General features: G+C 33.8%; 1 protein-coding gene and 1 long non-coding RNA gene across 21 annotated transcripts in view; one reads left to right on the top strand and one right to left on the bottom strand.

Annotated features, from left to right (window-relative positions):
• SSBP2 (single stranded DNA binding protein 2) overlaps positions 1-22,900 on the top strand; it is a 312,577-nt gene that overhangs the window by 235,313 nt on the left and 54,364 nt on the right. For 17 of the 20 annotated variants that reach the window (XM_085013956.1, XM_085013955.1, XM_085013945.1 and 14 more), the window contains 3 exons: positions 11,096-11,155; positions 20,978-21,044; positions 21,574-21,644. In XM_085013956.1, coding sequence (XP_084870082.1) covers positions 11,096-11,155; positions 20,978-21,044; positions 21,574-21,644 — 198 coding nt within the window. Of the gene's footprint in view, positions 1-11,095; positions 11,156-20,977; positions 21,045-21,573; positions 22,602-22,900 lie in introns of all 20 variants that reach the window. The other 3 variants (XM_085013959.1, XM_085013958.1, XR_014838163.1) reach the window with 2 other exon arrangements.
• LOC146405613 (uncharacterized) overlaps positions 13,628-22,900 on the bottom strand; it is a 95,710-nt gene continuing 86,437 nt past the window's right edge. The window contains exon 4 of the long non-coding RNA XR_014838166.1: positions 13,628-13,709. This is a non-coding gene — a long non-coding RNA (uncharacterized LOC146405613). The remainder of the gene's footprint in view (positions 13,710-22,900) is intronic.

The following is a 22,900-nucleotide window of genomic DNA, read 5'->3' as shown; positions in this document are numbered from 1 at the left end:
TGTTAATCAGGAGTGTCTTATCCACTGGAGTGTTAGTAATGCCTGATAGAGATTTTCTTGAAAAATAAAGAAACTGAACAAATTAAAATGCATAAATTGTAAAGTAACTGATGAAATTATTTGATGTATAATTTATGCTTCATTACTTTTCTACAGAAAATTCTTGAAGCATTTCATGGAATTATAAAAATAAAAACATGTGAATAGTCTTACTATATGAACAGTCGCTGAAATTAAATGTACAAGTCACAACACTCTAATGTTCATTTCAAAATAATATTCTCAATATTGTTTATTACTGATAATGTATGACTTGAGTTCTTAACAGAATAAGAAAACAAGATTTACTTAGGAGTAAAATTTCAAATTGCAAAATTGAGAATAGAAATCAATATAGGACAACCATGTAAAGAGAATTGAGCTAACTTAAAAAATGGGCTCAGAATATAATCAAAGCCATTTATGATAAACCCACAGCAAATATAATACTCAATGGGGAAAAACTGAAAGCCTTCTCACTCAAATCTGGAGCAAGACAGGGATGCCCACTCTCACCACTGCTCTTCAACATAGTTTTAGAAGTCCTAGCCACAGCAATTAGACAAAAGAAATAAAAGGCATCCATATAGGAAGAGAAGAGATAAAATTGTCACTGTATGCAGATGATATGATACTATACCTAGAAAACCCTAAGGACTCAACCCCAAAACTACTTGAACTGATTAATAAATTCAGCAAAGTAGCAGGATATAAGATTAACATTCAGAAGTCAGTTGCATTTCTGTATACCAGCAATGAAACATTAGAAAAGGAATACAAAAATACGATACCTTTTAAAATTGTACCTCACAAAATCAAATACCTCGGAATACACCTGACCAAGGAGGTAAAGGACCTATATGCCGAGAACTATAAAACTTTAATCAAAGAAATCAAAGAAGATGTAAAGAAATGGAAAGATATTCCATGTTCCTGGATTGGGAAAATCAATATTGTAAAAATGGCCATACGACCCAAAGCAATCTACAGATTCAATGCAATCCCTATCAAATTACCCATGATATTTTTCACAGAACTAGAACAAACAATCCAAACATTTATATGGAACAACGAAAGACCCAGAATCGCCAAAGCAATCCTGAGAAACAAAAACCAAGCAGGAGGCATAACTCTCCCAGAATTCAAGAAATACTACAAAGCCACAGTCATCAAAACAGTGTGGTATTGGTATCAAAACAGACAGACAGACCAATGGAGCAGAATAGAGAACCCAGAAATAAACCCTGACACCTATGGTCAATTAATCTTTGACAAGGGAGGCAAGAACATAAAATGGGAAAAGGAAAGTCTATTCAGCAAGCATTGCTGGGAAACCTGGACAGCAGCATGCAAAGCAATGAAACTAGAACACACCCTCACACCATGCACAAAAATCAACTCCAAATGGCTGAAAGACTTAAATATACGACAGGACACCATCAAACTCCTAGAAGAAAACATAGGCAAAACACTCTCTGACATCAACATTATGAATATTTTCTCAGGTCAGTCTCCCAAAGCAATAGAAATTAGAGCAAAAATAAGCCCATGGGACCTCATCAAACTGAAAAGCTTTTGCACAGCAAAGGAAACCAAAAAGCAAACAAAAAGACAACTTACAGAATGGGAGAAAACAGTTTCAAATGATGCAACTGACAAGGGCTTAATCTCTAGGATATATAAACAACTTATACAACCCAACAGCAAAAAAACCAATCAATCAATGGAAAAATGGGCAAAAGACCTGAATGGACATTTCTCCAAAGAAGATATACAGATGGCCAACAAACACATGAAAAAATGCTCAACATCACTGATTATAAGAGAAATGCAAATCAAAACTACCACGAGATATCACCTCACACTAGTTAGAATGGCCATCATTAATAAATCCACAAATAACAAGTGCTGGAGGGGCTGTGGAGAAAAGGGAACCCTCCTGCACTGTTGGTGGGAATGTAAACTGGTACAGCCACTATGGAGAACAGTTTGGAGATACCTTAGAAATCTATACAAAGACCTTCCATATGACCCCACAATCCCACTCTTGGGCATCTATCCGGACAAAACTCTACTTAAAAGAGACACATGTACCCGCATGTTCATTGCAGCACTATTCACAATAGCCAGGACATGGAAACAACCCAAATGTCCATCGACAGATGATTGGATTCGGAAGAGGTGGTATATATACACAATGGAATACTACTCAGCCATAAAAAGAATGACATAATGCCATTTGCAGCAACATGGATGGAACTAGAGAATCTCCTCCTGAGTGAAATGAGCCAGAAAGACAAAGACAAATACCCTATGATATCACTTATAACTGGAATCTAATATCCAGCACAAATGAACCTTTCCTCAGAAAAGAAAATCATGGACTTGGAGAAGAGACTTGTGGTTGCCTGATGGGAGAGGGAGTGGGAGGGATCGGGAGCTTGGGCTTATCAGACACAACTTAGAATAGATTTACAAGGAGATCCTGCTGAATAGCATTAGGAACTATGTCTAGATACTCATGTTGCAACAGAAGAAAGGGTGGGGGAAAAAATGTAATTGTAATGTATACATGTAAGGATAACCTGACCCCCTTGCTGTACAGTGGGAAAATAAAAAAATATATATATTAAAAAAAATGGGCACAGAATGAATAAAAAGTCACATTTAGTTTTTAAAAGAATGTTTATGCTTTGGATAAAATCTTATAGTGAACATATTTTATTACCTTTCCAGAACTATAAATAAATACTTATAATCTTCCATATTTATCATTTTAAAAAATTGTTTAGCAGATTTTTCCCTTGAGTCTAGAATAATTTCCATGTCCCAGAATTGCATATTGTTCTGTATGTCTTCTTAAAACTGTATATGAAAAACATCAGAAAAAATATTAAATCTGTCTAAAGCCATATATTCACAGGACCAAATAAGGTAGACATTTGATCTTTGTGTAGTTAATGTAATTACTAAAGGTAACCCATATTTTTCTTGTCTGTATATCACCTTATACCTTGCGTTTCTAGCTAAATGTTAAGGGAAGCAAATTACTTTTTAGCAAATAGCGATTTCCCTTATCGATTTTTGGACTAAAGATGACTATGTGCTGAAGGCAGTATGATGTTTAAAACAATATTTAATACTCTTATTCAAATGCTGAGCCTCTTCTTAATGGAAAGAAAATATGTAAGCTAAAACATGTTTCTGAGAACTGAGGATTGCAGCTCTTTGAATATATTTCAGTCTAAAGACTGGAGTTTTATGTCTACACACAACACTATATGAGACAAGCAGCTGAGATGCCCTGCTATATGGAATTGTTGACAGTTCTCCTGGCTGGCCTCTGCTTCAGAAAAAATTACCACACTTTTTATTTTGTCCAAAGCATACATAAATTGACATCCTGCTATACCGAAGAGTACTTACTAAATACTGCTCCTCTGTAGAACAACCTAAGAATCATTATTTTCAACCCTGACACCTCAGAAATAGTAAAAGAAGCTTGAAAGCAGTAGGAGAGAGTAAAAGACTTTTTAGTTATCTAACTCATAAATTCTCTTATATGCTATTGATATGAATACTGTAATTATAACTCAGTATTATCTTGGAGTCTCCAACACTTTCTTACCTATTCTTAATGGGCCCTCTACAAGATATAATTTACCCTATGTAAGCAAGCTGAATTTTCCCCTCCACACATGTAATCATTTTATCATTAGACGACCAGGTATACTATACCAATATTGTACCTTATTCTTTGCAGTATCAGTAAGTACTACCTATTTTTAACCAGCCCCATAAATTGGCCAGATGAGATTTCAGATGAGAGAATCAAACTTTATCATATCTTTTCTGGTTTTTAGAGTCTTCCATCAATGTTGTTCATGTCCTCAGTCAATGAGCCAGCTATGGAAACCACCAAATATTTATTGAATGTGACTCTGTGTATTCTCTTAGAATGTGCTAACTGCTTCCTTCCCTTCCTCCTGAACCTCATTATAGGTTATCACATTATAATGAACAGTTTGATTATAATAATACTCTTCTAATAACACTACATTCATGTACCACCATTCCCTACCCACCTTCTATTCCCTTTCAGCATATGACTTAAAAGCACAAATAAATGGACTAAAGACAACATATATTGGACAAAAGACAAAACTCTATCAAAAATGTTCAAGACAGAGATGGAGCTTACTGTATTTATTTCAGTTGCTGAATTCTTTTCTTCCAGTGAATCAAGAGAGCTTTATAAGCGAATTAACTTTCTTACCTGAATTATCACTGCCTTTTCAGCTTTTCATGTTTAAGTGGTAGCAAAGGCAAAGAATTCTACATTAGCGAATGGTTGCACAGTTGCCGGGGGATGTAGGAGGAAGTACCAAGTCAGGCAATTTATTTATAGTCAGCTGGTTGTAAGAATGAAATATGTTTACCTGCCTTTGTTCTATAAAGATATTACAATAGCAGGATGTTATAAAGCTGTAATAAAACTTAAGTGGCAGTTGATTAAACTTAAGTGGCAGTTGAGAAATTTGATCTAGTCCACTCTAAACTTTTTTCTGTAAAGTGTGTCAAAAAGGCATATTCAAACAAAATTCTCTATTAGATTTTATTATAATCGTACAACACAGAACTTGTAAAACTTCAGTTGAGTTGTTTTGTGAAGAAGTTGTGTGTGTTCATTTTTAGATTATTTTGTTAGTTTGTATTTTCTTAAACTTGGTAATTGTGTATTTCTTTGCCATTTACAAATATACTATTTTTTTCAAAATCAAAAGCAAATTTCACATGAATAATTTTGTCGAGTTCAAAATTACTTTAAATTATTATAATTCCCATATAATTGTATATTGTAGAACATACCTCAGACTGCTACGTTTTCGGAAATGTAAACTGTCCCGAATGTTACATTTCTTTCATCTGAGGACGTATTAGTCTTCTTTTCATCATTGATTTGTTCTAAATTTTGCTAATATAAAGTGTAGCTTAAAGAAGCTTTTATTTTTTAATGATTTTAGATTTTATGGTCAATTATCACATGTTAAAGACCAAGAATTTAAGAGTTTCTAAAGTCACGTTGAAATATGTAAAATAAGTATAAGGGGATTATACACTGCTACATCAATTTTAATGATTCTTAGAAATACCAGTTTTATTTCATGAATGGATTGCCTTGACATTAAGGTAGTAACTCTGATCTGGTTTTGTGTTCTTTTCTCTGAAGTAGGTTCCTTCATGGCACACATAACCCTACGGTATGCTGAATCTGCTAGGATAGCAGTGTGAACAAAGTGCTCAGGAGATGGAGGGAAAGGAGCCTGTAGAAATTCCTTAAAAGAGGAAGTCATATTTAAACTGACCCCTGGAGGATTGGTAGAAATTTACCTGGCAGAGAAAGGAGAGTTTAGAGTGATCTCAAGAAAAATCCTTGTACTGATAAATCATAGTTATGTTTTCCAGAAACCATTGAAAATGTTAGAAAATATTACCAAAGTTAACATTTGAGCAATGTGTCCTTTAAGATGTACAGTTTAATCGTGTATCTATATAATGAAGTTAGTGCTTACAATGGTTCTCATCACCTGTAATTTCAGGATGGGTAAATTATTTATAGAACAATTTCATTGAGGGGGTGGGGAGTCTGGGATCCTCAGAGAAGGAAAGATGAGAAAGAGCTGATTCCTTCTCATTCTTAGGGAACTGAGATAAAGTATTAAATGGTTCATGAAGATCGAATAGGAGAGGGAGACTACTACTTCCCACTAGCAGAAAAGGCAAAGAACAAAGGAAAATCTCTCTTTTAGGAAAGTAGAAGTTTAAAATTTCATGAATAATTCTTGATATAATGGACACTAATAATCCTTTAAGATTGAGTGACATTCGTTCTGAAATTATGATTCTAAGTGGTGTGATCTTTTCTCTAAAAGACTGCTTGGAGCAAATGATCTGGATGCTTAGTTTATATTTCTATTAGAGTTTGTTTCCCTTTCATTTAGTCATCAAATATTTATTGATGTTTCTGGCTTTGTAGATATTTATATTCCTTCCACTTTGGCTTATCCCATTCATCCTAAGTAGATAACTGAAACATGTAGAAATGAGAATTTACGCCTATAAATGTATTTCCATATGTCAGAGTACTAACTGTGCTACTCAATTTATAGAGAAGCTTGGTCTATGAGTTTTGCCTAATTAAGCTTTTTAAAAAGCATGGCCTTGATGTTCAGTCATTCATAGCACTACATGTTCTTATCAAATAGGGATGCTGTAATAAGACTTCTGAGGGAAGGTACAAGATTGAAATATTATTTTCTTTGGGTTTTCATTGATATTTGCAGTTTAGAGAAGAAAATATTCTATTTCTTCCAGATTAATGGAAGAAATAATTCTTCCAGAAAATTCTTTCTCCTCTTAATTATAAGTGAATATTGATTAATCCTAAGCAGAGGGCAATGATCTTTACTTCTTTAATGTCCACCCACCTAAAACAAGTGCCTGGTGGGTATTTAATAAATATTTGTCAAGGGCATTCCCATTGTGGTGCAGTGGAAACAAATCCAACTAGTTTCCATGAGAATGTGGGTTTGATTCCTGGCCTTGCTCGGTGGGTTGGGGATCCAGAGTTAGGGTGAGCTGTGGTGTAGGTTGCAGACACGGCTTGGATCCCACATTGCTGTGGCTGTGGTGTAGGCTGGCAGCGGTAGTGCCAATTCAACCCCTAGCCTGGGAACTTCCATGTGCCACAGGTTTGGCCCTAAAAAAAAAAAAAAAAAAAAAAAAAAGCAAAAGCAAAAAAAAGTGTTGAATGAACAAATTTCTAGCATATCTTTTAATTGATAGGTGCGGCTTTTTTATTCTCTCTGTAGACCTTTGATCTGAACAAAGAGCATCATTGTTGGTTGGAGAATTTTTTTCTTCAACAAGGTTTTTTTCTTTCTCTCTAAAAAGCATGGGAATACGTCAGTCCCACCTCCACACACTTCAAATATTTATAGCTATTTATAGTAAACTCATCTTTGTATTTAAGGGTAATGCTGGAAATAATTTTTAAAAATCCACAATTCATTATTACTTCCCAAGAGACTTCTGAGATCATCCAGGCCAACCCTCTCACATTAAGGTTGAGAAAACTAAAGCCCTATAAGGTCTTTGGTTTAGGGTCCCTCTGCTAATTAGTGGTGATGCAAAAACTAGAATGCAGACCTTTGGCTCCTGGTCACACACACTGTAACTAACTTTTTTAGCCCGTTTTCCAAGGGGAGGGCTTTTTACACTTAAAATATTGATTCATCATCCTGACATCATTAAAAAAATTTTCCCCAAATATAAAGAGTAAGCACACCTTCATGGCTAAGGACTCTTTTGAAGAACCTGTTCTTCCCAGGTTTATCTACATAGAGAAGACTGACAGGTCTGTCAGTATATGTATTTTATATTTAATCAGTAGATAATCTCTTAGACTACCACTTACCATAAAAGAATTTAAATTTGTTTTAATATCTTGAATTATATTTGAAGGCAAATTGACTCCTGAATAGTGAAATATAAACATTAGTAGAATACGCTCAGTTGCTAATATGAACTCTCTCTCTCTCTCTCTTTTTTTTTTTTTTTTTTTGTCTTTATGGGGCCACACAGGAGGCATATGGAGGTTCCCAGGCTAAAGGTCAAAAAGGAGCTACAGCTGTAGGCCAAAGCAACAGCAACGCCAGATCCAAGCCACGTCTGCAACCTACACCACAGCTACGGCCACACGGGATCCTTAACCAATTGAGTGAGGCCAGGGATCAAACCTGCAACCTCATGGTTCCTAGTCAGGTTCGTTTCCGCTGCATCACAATGGGAACTCCCCTGAACTTTCTTTAGATTCTATTGCTGCGTCTATACCTCAACAAGTAGGCAGTTGAATACCTAGGCAGTTAACTATATAACTTAAGAATCACCTGAATATTAAGAGTTGATGTTGTAGCAGCACTGATTGGATAGTAAAATGCTTTACTTATAGGAATGCTTATATGTTAGGGAAAAGTAGATTTTTTTCTAAAATAACTGTATTTTTGTTTGATTTTTTTGCTGTAATTGTGTAGCTATAGATAGAAATTTTTAAGTGGTTTTCATTTTTTTATAAAAATTTTTTGAATGACTTGAGGGGGGATATAAGAGGAGATAAATTAGTGAGAGACTCTTTCTCCTAGTCTTATTCTTTAGGGTCCTTCAGGTTCCCAACTACCACATGCCCTGTCTGTCCCTCTCCTAGATCTTTGATGGGGTGTCAGGGCCAGATAGGAAAGTATGACAGTCCCATGAAAATACATTTATTCACAATGCTATTGATGATAGAAAACTTATCTTTTCAAACAGTCCATGTATATGAACACTGTAACATTATTTTACATTCAGAGGAACATCCAAATCTCAAATGCTCCATTTCAAATAAAGTACATCGCAGTGTTTATTGGTATTTAGTAGTGTTAAATGAAATTGTGAAATTAATTTAAATTGGTAAGCACAATTTGCACACAGTTGTTAAACACAATTTCTGCCTTGTATTTTATTTCAAAGTGATTTTATTATAGACAGGAATTATTAGCAACCTATTTTTATTTCTCCATGTTTGTGTCATAAGACATCACTTTGTGAAAGAAAGGCAACCACCCCCACATCAGTGACACAGTATTTAATATTAAATTTTTTCAAATGAGTCTCGAATTTAAAAGACAGTTTCATAAATTAAATTAGGCGATTTGGAAAGTTGCAGAGGGAGTGTGAATATTAGGTTAAACCTCTAACTGACAGTATGGTTAACTAATCTAATTTAGAGTAACTTCACAAATGAGAAAACAGAGTGAACTTTGATCAAATGCGTGAAAATGAAACATTTTTAAAATGTTAAAACCTGAAAATCCACCTAAGTTTCATCACCTGAAGTTGACAGTATTATCTGAAGAATACTCTATTTCTGTCCATTTAAAAAGACCTCTTAGGAATATGTTAACATATAAGAACATAGTAAGCAAAAAGCCAAATAACTTTAAGTTCTTCTGGTTTGTTTGTCAGACCCTCCAAAACAACTTAAAGTCTATACCACATAAAATTGTTAGGATTTTATTTTTCAGATGCTGCTTTTAAAATAACCCTGGAAAATATCTATAGCCATGAACTGCAGGTCTAATTTCTAAAAATATTTGTAGAAATTGCATTATAAATGTGCAATTATGTAAAGTATTATAGATTTGGCTTACTCGTGCCTTTGATAAATTAGGGTTTTTTTTGTTTCTTTTTTGTTTCTTTTCTTTTCTTTTTTTTTTTTTTTTGCTTTTTATGGCTGCACCCTCAGCTGTAGAAGTTCCCAGGCTAGAGGTCGAATTAGAGCTGTAGCTGCCAGTCCTCACCACAGCCACAGCAACGCGGTATCCCAGTTGCCTCCATGACCTACACCACAGCTCTCACAGCAATGCTGAATCCCTGACCCACTGAGTGAGGCCAGGGATTGAACCTGCATCCTCATGGATACTAGTCGGATTCGTTTCCACTGTGCCACAACAGGAACTCCTGTTGTTAACTTCTCTATGAATTCATTCTTGATATTTTACTTAATATTCAGCCCTTTAGAGTTGATAATTTGGTTATATCACATGTAATTGTGCATTGTAATTAATTAAATGGGGGGGTTCCTGTTGTGACTTAGTGGATTACGAACCTGGCTAGTGTCCATGAGGATGTGGGTTCGATCCTTGGCCTTGCTCGGTGGGATAAGGATCCTGCATTGTCATGAGCTGTGGTGTAGGTCACAGATGCAGCTCGGATCCCACTTTGCTGTGGCTGTGGTGTAGGCCATCAGCCACAGTTCCGATTCAACCCCTAGCCCGGGAACTTTCATGTGTGTGTGTGTGTGTGTGTGTGTGTGTGTGTGTGTATCTATATATCTATATAGATATATAGATATAGATATATATGAACTTCTGCTTTTCTATAGAAATTGAATTTTTAATTTTAGAAGTAAACTTTTAAAAATTTGATGCCCAAATCTGAGTGATCAAAAATATTCTCCTTCCACTTAACATTAAACAATCATTAAAATGATACCTTCAGGATATTTTTCAGACAGTTTTGGAACTGACAGTCAACTTAGTAGCCTCTGATTCATCCAACAAGATAAATTGACTTGAGTTTTAGTATAAAGTCATTTTTTTCTTTTGTTAGTAGTACATATAACATACACACAGTATTATATATAAAATAAATAAGAATCTGCTATATAGCACAGGGAACTATATTCAATATCTTGTAATAGCATACAATGGAAAAGAATCTGAAAAAAAATGTATGTGTATAACTGAATCACTTTGCTATACATCCAAAACTAACACAACATTGTAAACACACTATACATCAACTTTTTAAATGATTGTTTAAAATAAGTACACAGCTCATACTTTGCTAGGCTCAAAATATGCAAAGAAATTTCAACTTTAAAATTTACAATCAATTTTTAATTATAACAAATGAAGGAAAACCAAAGCTCTTCTAACCACAAAAGACCCTTGGAAGGGAAATTTCTTTACCATTTTAAACAAAACTACAAAAGCAAAGATGAAGAAGCCTGACAGCTTTAAAATTATTAAAGGAAAATGATAACCAAATTGGATAATTCAGTGAAAAGTATATACTCAGAATCCAGTTTATATAATGCTGTGCCAGTCTTCCTGAAGTCTTTACTAAGATTCAGTTGCATAAATTTCTTAATCCTAACTTTTTGCCAATTAGATAGCATCACCTTAATTATAATTGACATTTTTTTAAAATTTTGCCACTGTTACTTTAGTCATCTTTGATTATTTTACACTCTCTTTGAAAATTCTTGCAGATATTCTACAAAATAAAAAATAGGAAGGTAGTTTTTGTTAAAAGTATTTATTCTCCCGAAAGCAGCCAGGATAAGGAAGTAAATTGATTTAGTTTTGTATAATTTTAAAACTCTTTAAAGCAGTTTATTTTCAGATCTGTTTTTACATTGTGGTTTTTTGGTTGTTTTGTTTTACTTCCATAGCCTTTTATGTCACCTCGATATCCTGGAGGTCCAAGGCCCCCACTGAGGATACCTAACCAGGTAAGATTTCTGTGTGCTGCTTAAGTTTGGGATGTGTGTGTTTGTGTACTTAAGAATCAATAAAAATCTTGAAAATGTCACAAATATTTCTTTCCTATAAAATATTAAATTATCCTTCATCCCATTTAATGCTGCTTAGAGTGATACATAATCTACATCAAGGATTGGCAAACTAGAGCCCAGAGTTCATTCAGTAATACATTATCTGTGGCTGCTTTTACACTGCAATAGCAGATTTGAAGGTGAAAATGGAGACCATATGTGGCCTGCAACACTAAAATACTTATTATCTGGATCTTTACAGGAAAAAGTTTGCTGACCCTTGGAGTCTACCATATACTTTGAACCTAACTTTTAAAACATATATAGTTTCAGTAAATGCTGATTATACTGTAAAGAATGGCAATACAATTTTCTATGAACATACTTAAGTTCATTTTTATTAGTTTCAGTAATGCAGCTTAACATTGGTATCAATTTTACCCAATTATAGTGGCATAGCAGGCATATAATTAGCTGCTTCTAGAAGGGTTAGCTCTGTTAATAGTTAACAGTAGATCATCCAACGAATTTACCTACAAGAGCTCTGATATTTCATAGACTTCTGTCCTCAAACAGTTTATCAATATTATATTTATTTGCTAAACAGAATAAAGCACAGTTTTTACTTGCAGGTAGCTTATACTTTAATTTTAGGATGGAGATAATGTGTGTGTGTGTGTGTGTGTGTATCACAGGAAAAATTACTTAAATGTTTAAGCATATGGAATATTTATGTCAAGATACTTTTTTGTCACTTTCTTTATTCTCTGTATACTTATTATCTCAGATCTAAAATAAACCCTGTTATCACAATAAATTCTTTTTCATGTTTTTAAAATTTCCGCTTCCTTCCTGACCCAAAGTAGAACAAGAATGCTGTGCTTTCTTTGATAGCGCATTTGATAACAATGGAGTTCTGCGTCTCTTCTCCTAACTCTTTGAAATTGTGTAGTGTCCTTGAAGTGTCCCAGCTGCTGGTGTTCTCTGCTTCTAATGCACAGCAAGGCGTGCCAGCACCCATATTCACCCCCAGGGAGACCTTTAAGCAGGCAGCAGTGCTGGTCACCTCATGGTTGCAGTGCTGGAAGTCCTCACATTAGCAGTTGGAGGAGTTTTCTCCTTCAGACTGAATCTGCATTGAGTACATAGGGCCAGGGGAACATGGCATGAAATGGGAAAGGGAGACGCAAAGATGCTAAGTGTTTCTTTCAACATGTAGGAATATTATTGTCTCTGTGGGTGAACCTGTGTATATCAACAGTTAGATCTACTTACAGATGCCTGAGTCTATTAAATTTCTTTTTTAAGGACAGACAGTTATATCTTTCATTGGCATTTGATGGTGTTTCAGATAGCCCATCCATCGCTGTAACAGGTTTGTAAAAATCTCAATTAGGGAAATGTGAATTTCTTGTACAAGTGTGTTAGACTTTTTCTGATTCCATTTATTCCATATGAATAATGAACATCTCATAGAATTATTGGAATTGCATCCATTTGACATTGTTGAAATGCCTGCTGTGTATGAGCTACTAAGCTGAGTTCCATAGCTAGAGAAACTGACATAATAAAAGACATGTTTTTACAAAGAGGAATGGGCTATGGAATTGTAAATCTAGATTGTTTGAATTTTTTAAGAACAAGTATATAAAGCCTTTGGGTTTTAAAAGAGGCAATTAAAAAGTTAGAGGAAATAAAGAGTTATGATACAGGTTATTTTTTTCTAAATAATTTTAAATAGACTTTAAGTATATTTTAAAACAATTGTACTCTTCTCTGAGTGGAATTTTTTTGCCCCAACACCATATAGAGTTAAACTTCATTAATATAGACACCTATCTTTCAAACGTATAATAATTTACATTTACACTATTTTTTTAATTTTTTAGCAAATTTTTTAGTATAAACATCGTTTTAGGAAATGTTTTAACTACTTAGGAGCGTGACCTTTTCAAACAACAAAACAGTCCTTCAATTCCATTATGTAGTCATTAAAGTAGAATTAACCAAGCTATTTTTAGTAATTATTTTGAATGATATATGTAAAAATGAATATATTGTTTTAAATTTAGTTAGTAATTTAGTCTTTATTTTAAATGCTCATAAGCTAAGAAAATTACAAATTACAAATTACTGTTAGCTTCTTCAGTTGTATTAACTAATAATTTTGAATAGGTAACAGATTCTCCAGAATTTATAATTACCAATGATTAGACTATTTTTTTTTAAGTTCTTCTGATCTGGTTTTCATGGTTCTGGACTAAATCCACAATGGCTTATACTCTGCATATTTGGAACATGGTATAATATCACTATGCTCCCAAAATGCAGGAAGGTAATAGTATCTAAAATGATGAAACACAAGTAAAATTACAGAAATATACAAGATAGCAAAGAATATCTATGCAGGAACACAGAAATTGGAATTTGTTCAGCTGTCAAAATAGGTTGGTGGTGTTGAGGCAGCTATAACCTGGAGGTCTTTATGCTTCTCATAGATAAAATGCTTAATCTGAAAAATTAATAGTATTTATTCAATATTATGCTAAGGAAACCAAGACAGCCATAAATAGAGACTATTAACAAGTGACACCTGAATAAACTTCTGCTTTATTGATCTTACAGAATTTTGAGAATTTATACTCCATTTCTCACCATTCCTGAAACTCTGAAATAACATAGTTAATGCAACTGGCCATTTTAAATTCTAAAACTGATTTCAACATTCTGAAAGCACACTACAGGAGTTCCCATTGTGGCTCAGTGGTTAATGAATCTGACTAGGAACCATGAGGTTTCAGGTTCAATCCCTGGCCTTGCTCAGTGGGTTAAGGATCCGGCATTGCCATGAGCCATGGTATAGGTCGCAGACGTGGTTCGGATCCTGCATTGCTGTGGTTCTGGCGTAGGCTGGCAGCTACAGCTCTGATTAGACCCCTAGCCTGGGAACCTCCATATGCTGCAGGAGCAACCCAAGAAATGGCAAAAAGACAATAAATAAATAAATAAAAGCACACTACATATAACCGTTCTACTGAAACTCTCAAAGATATTTGTCCAATAATAGACAAATGAGTGGTTAAATAAATTATGGTATATCCAAATGATGAAATAGTATGCAGCTATTTAAAGGCATGTTATAGAATTAAATTTATTGATATGAAAAAAATTCTCTGTGATCTATTACCAAATGTAAAAAAGGCACAAAAGATAGTTTGTCACCCTTGCCATATTACTATACAAATTCATTTCCACCACTCAACACTCTTCCTGCCCCACAACACACACACACACACACACGTCAAAAAGACTAATGACTATATCCTTTATTTTTGGGTGGTAGGATTAGAAATTTTTCTATTCCTGCATTTTTCAAGTTTCCATTAAATAGGAATTTCATTTGTGATTGGATAAATATAATATTAATTATATGCATAAATTAAAGTACGGATATTTTATTCTTTTGGTTATTTGATATATAAGATTATTCTTTATTAATGTTAATATATAGTTCTTACTATACATGATACAAGGAAAAACATAGTGGTTGTTAAGGATAGGCAATCTTTAAAAGACTTTTCTTCACTTCAGATAGGGAAAAATCAGCAGGCATTTGGGCAGAAAAAAGTTACTGGGACATGTACTAATATACTGAAAATAAATTTACTATATTCCCCTATATTACCAATATTTTATAACATACTATACTTATTTTTCCTTACATGTTCTATTTTCAGAATAAATACTATTTAGCATGTTCCTTTCTTAATAATTTTGTCTTTGTAAAGTTTTTCATGTTTAGAATTTGACCTTTATTTAACGATATTAATATGAAAACATAAGATAAGGACTTCAGCTGCATAAAGAGAAATATGTTCCTTACTGAATAAATAATAAGGGCCTTATAACTGAAATTGTAAAAAAGATGACTATAGAAAATTTTAAACTCTAAAATTAACTATGTCCTGCCTGTTTAATATAAATCAGTGGTTATATGAAAGCATAAAATAGTTTGACAAGTTTAAAACATTCCTTTCTATCACTGTCATTTTTTTATTGTGTTAATTATACTGTTAAAGTATTTAAATTGTTATTTTAAATCCAATGAAACGCAATGCAAAATGTATTATTTCCTTATGACTTTGATTTATGAACATGTCCTGAGATATATATCTTTTCCAATTATTTTCTACCTTTGCAGGACAAAGGAAATTAACAAATTCAAAATAGCACAGACATTTTTTGCCTGACATCTTACTCAATTTAAGTTAGTGGTACAGCTTTTTGGTACATTTACTTCTTTTGCCAAAACATATCTCATTATCTTACAGCATTTTTGGCATAGATATTCCCATTTTGGACATAAACCAATAAAAAAAATTCATTATACATGTGATTGGAAATTTTTTAGCGCCATACAAAAATCACTCTCTGAAATATTCAATTATTCAACCAATATTTGTTCAGTTTACTGTGTGCCAGGCACCATTCTCCATGGGGGATACTTTGGAAAACAAACTAATGGGAGTCCCTCTCTTATGGAACTGGCATTCTAATATACAACAGAACTTTCTAGGGTGAGAGAAGTGTTCTGTATCTGCATCGTTATATGCAGTAGTTCTAGTACTTTGAGCACCTTTGAGCATTTGAAATGTGGCTGGTGTGACTGAGGAATCAAATTTTTAACTTTATTCTAATTTAAGTAGCCACAAGTGGCAGTGCTACTATACTGGACAGAGCAGTTACCACAGTTGAGGTACAGAAAAAATAAAAATAAGTAAATGTCTATGTCACTTGTGCTTTGGAGACAAATGTCTTTCCACACCGAAATGTCACATTTCTTCATTTTAGTATCTTTTCTACTTATATTGCCTCTTTACAGAAGAAAAATGACAGTGGTGCTGTTGGCGGGACCTCAATGTGTTGAGTATCTTAGGTCCAAATGCCAGTAATGCCCAGCATTGTATGACCCTGAGCAAGTCACTTAACTTTTTCAGTCCTTGCTTTTCTTACAGATTAAATGAGAGTGGATCAGATATTTCTAAACTCCTTTCTAGTTTCAGATTTTCTTGTATTTGATTCTACCTCATTTCAAGTAATTGAGGGGGCCCATTAAAGAATTTTTGGTAGGTCAAAATTGTTAACTGAGTCATAAAGGCATTGATAAATTCACTATTTTTTAATCATCACTGGGCATTTAGTCTTTGTGAGCAGACTATATACATTAACAGTATTCGAGGAAATATATACCAGAATCTTAAGTTCCTAGAGGGGCTCACCATTGGAATTATATGATGAATCCTTTGTAAACTAAGTAATTTTTTGTGCAAGAAATTACTTCATTTATTATTAAAAAACATTTAATAACATTTTATTATTTCATTTACTTTAAATCCTAAGATTTCAGACTTATCTTATAGAACTTGTGGAATACATTGATCTGATTTGAAGTCCTAGCTCTGCTATTTACTAATAGTATAATCATGGACAAGTTAACAAACTTATTTCTGTATTAAACCTCAGTTTCTCATCATCAGAAAGGATTTATAATAATCTTATGGGATTATTATAGGCATTGAGGGAAATAATAAAGAACTTAGCACAGTTCTTGGCACAGACAGACTGGCTCACAAGTATATATTATTGTTTTTGTTTTACTTTTTTAGGGGTGCACCTGCGGCATATGGAAGTTCCCAGGCTAGGGGTCGAATCAGAGCTGCAGCTGCTGGCCTACACCACAGCCATGCGGGATCCAAGCTTTGTCTGCAGACTACACCACAGCTCAGGGCTACGCTGGATCCTTAACACTGAGCAAAGCCAGGGATCGAATCTGCACCTTCATAGATACTAGTTGGATTCATTTCTGCTGAGCCACAAAGGGAACTCCTGCATTACTGTTGATATTATGTTTGTTATTATTAAGCATCCTCATTAATAGTGTTACTGCCTCTGTCAGAGTGAAAATCTTTTACAGAACAAAGAATATGTGCCGAAATGAGTAACTAATTAAGTCTCTTTGGGATACATGTAACATGTTGACAAACATGCAAATTTATATCAACCCACAAAATGTATAGATTTGTTTTTCCTGATACTAAAGTTTTAAAGAATCTAGTAACTGTGGCTTTTCAATACATAAAACCATCATCTGATCATCCTGGGACTGATAAAAATGTTTTAACAGAGATTTGACTTACCAAAAGACAAATACTGGTGACTAAAGAGTTAAATTTGGGTAAAGACACTCAGTTTTAAAGACAGCTTGACATTGATCAAGATTTCTATAGGATGAAATATTTTTAAGTAATAAGAGAAACAGAAAGACTTGGTTCTAACATTACAAGATAAATAAGAAAACTAAATTTTTGAAGAAAATGGTAATAAAACACGGTGTCACCAATGAGAATTATAAATTCAAAATCAGAGTATACAACTCAAACCAGTTAGAGACTTAAAAAAAGCAAGAACTTCAAACTCACAATTGAAGATAGTATTGATTACATATATTTTCAGCCCTCCTCCTAATTCGCTTATTTGTAACTTTTGACAATATGACTATTTTTCTTCTTGAAACTCCCTTTATGCATTCTAAAATGTTGGTCCCCTTGCTAATTTCATACCTATTCAATTTATTTCCTTTCCTACCTCTTCTTAGTGTTTAATGAAAATTATATCTTTGATTTTTTGGTCTTTTTTCTTCTCACTTCTTGAAATCCAGTCCGTTCTTATGACATTATCATTGATGATTCCTAAAACAGTCCAGTGTAAACTATATTTCTTTTATTTTTTCGGTAAACATTTATTACTCTTAATCAATAGGCACAGATAGGATCCACATTCTCTGATCTTACAGTCTATTGGGGATACAGAGAAAAATAAGCCATGATCATATTTAAGTTTTATAAAACTAAGATGTAAGATTCTATAAAAGCACATAAAAGCCCTTAACTCCTCTTCATGCTAACACATTCAAGGAGGCAGAGAGGAGTGCCAGAGAGAAAAAATGGCCATCATGATCAGAAGATTGGTTATATTAAGCAAATGAATACATTGATTGAGCAAAGAAATAAGATGTTAAAGATAATGAATGCCAGATTTCTCACCGTTGGGGAAAATATTTACATAAGAAAGAAGAAAGCTAAAAATAATTCCAATTTTAGGTTGGAATTGAGTTAGAGTGTATGAATTTATGGTATAGGTATGTAGCATACACACAAACACACAGATATGGAATTAGTCCTAAGTAGGCATATGTGCATATCTGTGTGTACATGTACATATAGATTTTTGAATGCAGCATTTACCGAGAGAGCCGAAAAGCAGTGTGGTCAGCTAACAGTGAACACATTAAGAACCCAGATCTTGGTGCCTAACATGCTGACCTCCCCTAGAAGGAATGAGGGCCCTTTGTAGAAAGGTCCAGTTACAGAGCTAGCCCAGCAAGAGTATGAAATGAACATGAAACATCTTGTACCAGTAAAGAAATGTACAAAATATGATGGGAATACGTCAAAATGATAAAAGAGCCAGCTTGAAGAGCCTCCCACTGGCCAAATTTTGGATATTTGAATAGTGAAATGAATGGTTATAGTAAAAGATTAGAATAGGAATCTCTAAGCATCAGTCAATGAATCAGTAAGAAGGGAGAGCTGTTCCTTTCAGTGGGATGACAGCTAATAAGCATAAAAAGAATGATAGACATGGAATATTTCTGTTTGGCAGCTATCATAGTGCTTAGAAGTTTTCTGTAGATGCTGAGGCTGATGAGTTGATAAAATACTGATGAGAAATGGGATGTTGGTAGTCTTGGAATAGCTCTAATATTAAAAATAATCAATTACAAAGGGGAAAAGTAATGATCTAATGTTGTAGAAATCATGCCAACACCAACACAAAGAGATAGTAAAGGTTAACGGCAACAGTAGTGGGATGAGTAAACATCACGCGCCCTCTGGTGTGACACGTGGAGAAGAGTATAGCATCATTTCTGCAGTATTCCTTCTAAGAAAATATGACCCGTGTCTGGGTCATGAAGACACTTCAAAGGATCATCTCAAATTTAAGAATCATTCTCCAAAACTATTCAGGAGATGGTAGAGAAGGACTAAGGAAAAGACTTCGAAGAGCACGGAGAGACATGGCAACTAAATGCAATATGTGTTCCATGAGATCCTGGTCCCACAGAGATAAAAGGAACATTGCTGAGACAAATAGCAAAATTTAAATGAGGCCTGTGTGTTTTGGGATGGTAGCATTGCATCAATGTCAATTTCCTGACTTCGAGCGTTGTGCTGTGGTTGTGTAGGAGAATATTCTTGTTTAGGGAACTGTACTCTCTAGTACTTAAGAGGTGAAGAGGCAAAATATCTACAACTTGCTCTCAAGGGCCAGATGTGGTGAAATGTTAACTGTTGGGGCAATCAGTTTTAGGGTATGTGGGAATCCTTTGTACTGTTTATGCAATTTTTCTATAAGTTCAAAATTTTTAAAAATATATTCATATCTTAAAGCATACAGAAGGAGAACTTCTCCCAAACTGGGATTATATGGAAGAACTTTCTTAGAAAGTGATCCCTCAACTGAGATCTAAAATACGTCAGAATAAGCACTTAAGGGTTTCTGACCTTGGGAGAGATAGTTTAATTTTAGTTTGTGTTTACTTTTGTTTTGCTTTCGCCTTAAACGGTTCCCATTTAGGTATTGTTGATTGAGTTCAAGAATTGGAAAAAAAAATGAAAGAATTATGGTAGAACTGAAAGTTAGAATGTCTTTGTGGGCAGTGGCAGGGAATTAGTCTGGAAAAGTAAGCCTAAAATAGATCATTTAGAAGGAACTCAAATAGGCGTTGGGTGTGCTTATAAACAAAAAATCAAAGATTACAGAAATGTTTGAAAAATTCTTAAAATTGGCAGCTCTCTACTGCATCCCAATGATGACAATTAAGCAAGCAGTTCTGATCTGGATATATAAATTCTTTAATATCAAATTTCTTTTGAAATATTTGAAATTTTAAGCTAATTAGACAAAATATTCCTACTTAAGGTAAATTATTAAACCTTTATAGAAATGCCAGCCAATTGTCAGGATTATACATATATGTGTATACATACATGCTACGTCAGATCAGTTTGTTTAAATCATTTATAGCTTGGTCCAACTCTAAGTGCTGCTCAATGACTATTAGAATTTCTAATTCAGTATGTACCCGGTATCACACACCAGCATAAAATAAACCCTGTCTATTAATCTCTACCTCATTTCACTTTTAGATCTCTTTCCATTCATCCAAATTGTTTGAGCTTAGCTGGAGTATTATTTTTCTAAATAGTTTTAGGGAAAATATAACTACCCAAAATAACATTCATTGGCCCCTTGGCATTTTAGTCTTGCCATTTCAACCCCAATCAGTAGAATACTCTGTAGAAAGAACTTTCATTTTAAAAGCAAAATTAGTTATTTTAATATCTTTAGTAAATTTATTTTGGGGATGGGCATTGTACTTCTCAGGAGGAAGTAGGACAGCTTTTGACTATATTTTGTTCCCCCCAAATGCCAATTTTGTTTGCCACAAAATTGGGACAAGTATAATATTTTTAAAACTATGAAGTTACACTGGGTGTACAGACTTGTACAATTCATAAATGAGTGTGAAATATAAGAAATTTTATGAAATACTGAAATGCATCCTTTAATTGTAGAAATTTTTAAATACTTTTAAAAGCACTTATTTTATAAATTGTTACAATACTACTTTTTATTTTATTTTACTAAATACGCTAGGCACTTGGAGGTGTCCCAGGAAGTCAGCCATTACTTCCCAGTGGAATGGACCCAACTCGACAACAAGGTGACTACTCTGAAGTAAAAGTAAAATTGATGTGCAGAATCTCAAAGGAAATCCTGTATTTTTTGAGGAAGATTTTCTTTGTATAGACTTTCCATAATTATACCAGTTGCGTTTTTGTAGGTAGCATGGCCAAGTGATTATATTTTCACCTCTTAATCATGCATGATAGTGAAGGCAGTGATAATGTAAGAAACAGAATATTAAATTTCTAAAACCCTTATTTTGACTAGTAACTTCTAAAAACTTTTATATAATTTCTAACAGTTATGTGTGGCTCTATTACACTGTTCCAAGGAAAAAGGAGCATATGGTGTGAGCGATTTAATTCAACACAGAGTGGGAAGAAAATTTCAAGACATTGATGGAGAGTGTGGATAGGTAGTGGTAAGGAAGCCAGAATGAGGTGATAGAAATGAATCAGTCCCTTAGTAAATAAGATGCAACACTAGGCAGAGAGGAGGCTACAGCCTCTGGTTTAGCACTCATTGTCATTACACTGCTGATATCATCACACTCTTTCTCTTTTTAGGACATCCAAATATGGGTGGGCCAATGCAGAGAATGACTCCTCCAAGAGGAATGGTGCCCTTAGGACCACAGGTAAATAATCAGTGCAGGAAGCTAGAGGCTGAGTTTTTTGCTTTTTATACAGACTACATTATGTGCTGTATGTGCTTATATTCATTCAAGGCTTAATATAACATGGTTGTTAGGTTCTTGAGGACCTATTATCTATGACGTGTCCAAATTGCTGTAACAATAAACCCTGTTTTAACAGAGGCTACCACATATGCCTTTGGTACATGGGAGAAAATACACAGTAGTAATTACTATTAAAAAAAGATCAACTATTACCTTTTTGTTAGTTGTATTAAGGAAATAAGAAAAATGGTGTCAAGTATTATAAAAGATAGCTGTGTAAGACAGTTAAATAAAACCTAGTTGACTGAATTAAATCTAGTAAGCAGCATTAAATATATTTCTATAAGTCTTTATAGAATACCATTAACGGTTTATTATATACTACCATATTTCTTTACAAAATATGCAAACAATAGAGAACCATTTAGAAATAAATGTTAAAATGGCTTTTACGGGACATGCCTAATTCTATCAGTATACATTAGATGTTAGCCTACTCCTCTATCAAAATTTCCCAGAAGTCCACATCAAAATTGAGCCTATTTGAGCTATTAATAACATTTTAAAGTATTCTGTTCCAGGGTATCACACATTTTAGCTAAAATATCCTTTTGTCTCTTGAGAAAACTGCATGGGGTATAAATTAATCTTGTAATGTTATATTTCAAAGAAACTAATCCAGAATTCAGAATTTTAAATTTCTTCCTCCTAAGCTAGAGGTTAGTGTATCATATCACCAGTTAAAAGAGTGAATTAATTTACTTTCTTTATTCTAAGAATAGTCTTTTTAAGTGACAGTTTTAGGAGCTTGTTTCATGTATCTGCTTTTTAAAAGTTAAATATTCTGTGTCAAAATGAGTCAGAATTAAGAATCTAACACCCAGGTAAATGTAATGTAGACGTAGGAGTTTTCTAGCCAACATATAAATAGTTGACCCTTGAATAATGTGGGAGTTAGGGGCACCAAACCCCTGTGCAATTGAAAATTCATGTGCAACTTTTGGCTCCTTAAAAATTAATAGCCTACTGCTAACTGGAAGCCTTATCAATAACAAACAGTTAATGCCTATTTTGTATATTATATATATATTGTATACTGTATTCTAATAATCTAAAGAAACTGTTATTAAGAAAATCATAAGAAAATACATTTATAGTACTGTACTATATTTATCAATACCATAAGTTTACATCATCTGCTTACAAGATGAATC

The sequence above is a fragment of the Sus scrofa genome, chromosome 2 (genome assembly GCF_054392235.1).
Source record: "Sus scrofa isolate SSC_HxYL_T2T_F1_AM1 chromosome 2, Sscrofa_HxYL_maternal_Yorkshire_Landrace_v2.0, whole genome shotgun sequence".
NCBI classification, from domain to species: domain Eukaryota; kingdom Metazoa; phylum Chordata; class Mammalia; order Artiodactyla; family Suidae; genus Sus; species Sus scrofa.
Note: the sequence above shows the minus strand (reverse complement) of the source record. Positions and strands in the feature narration are given on the sequence as shown.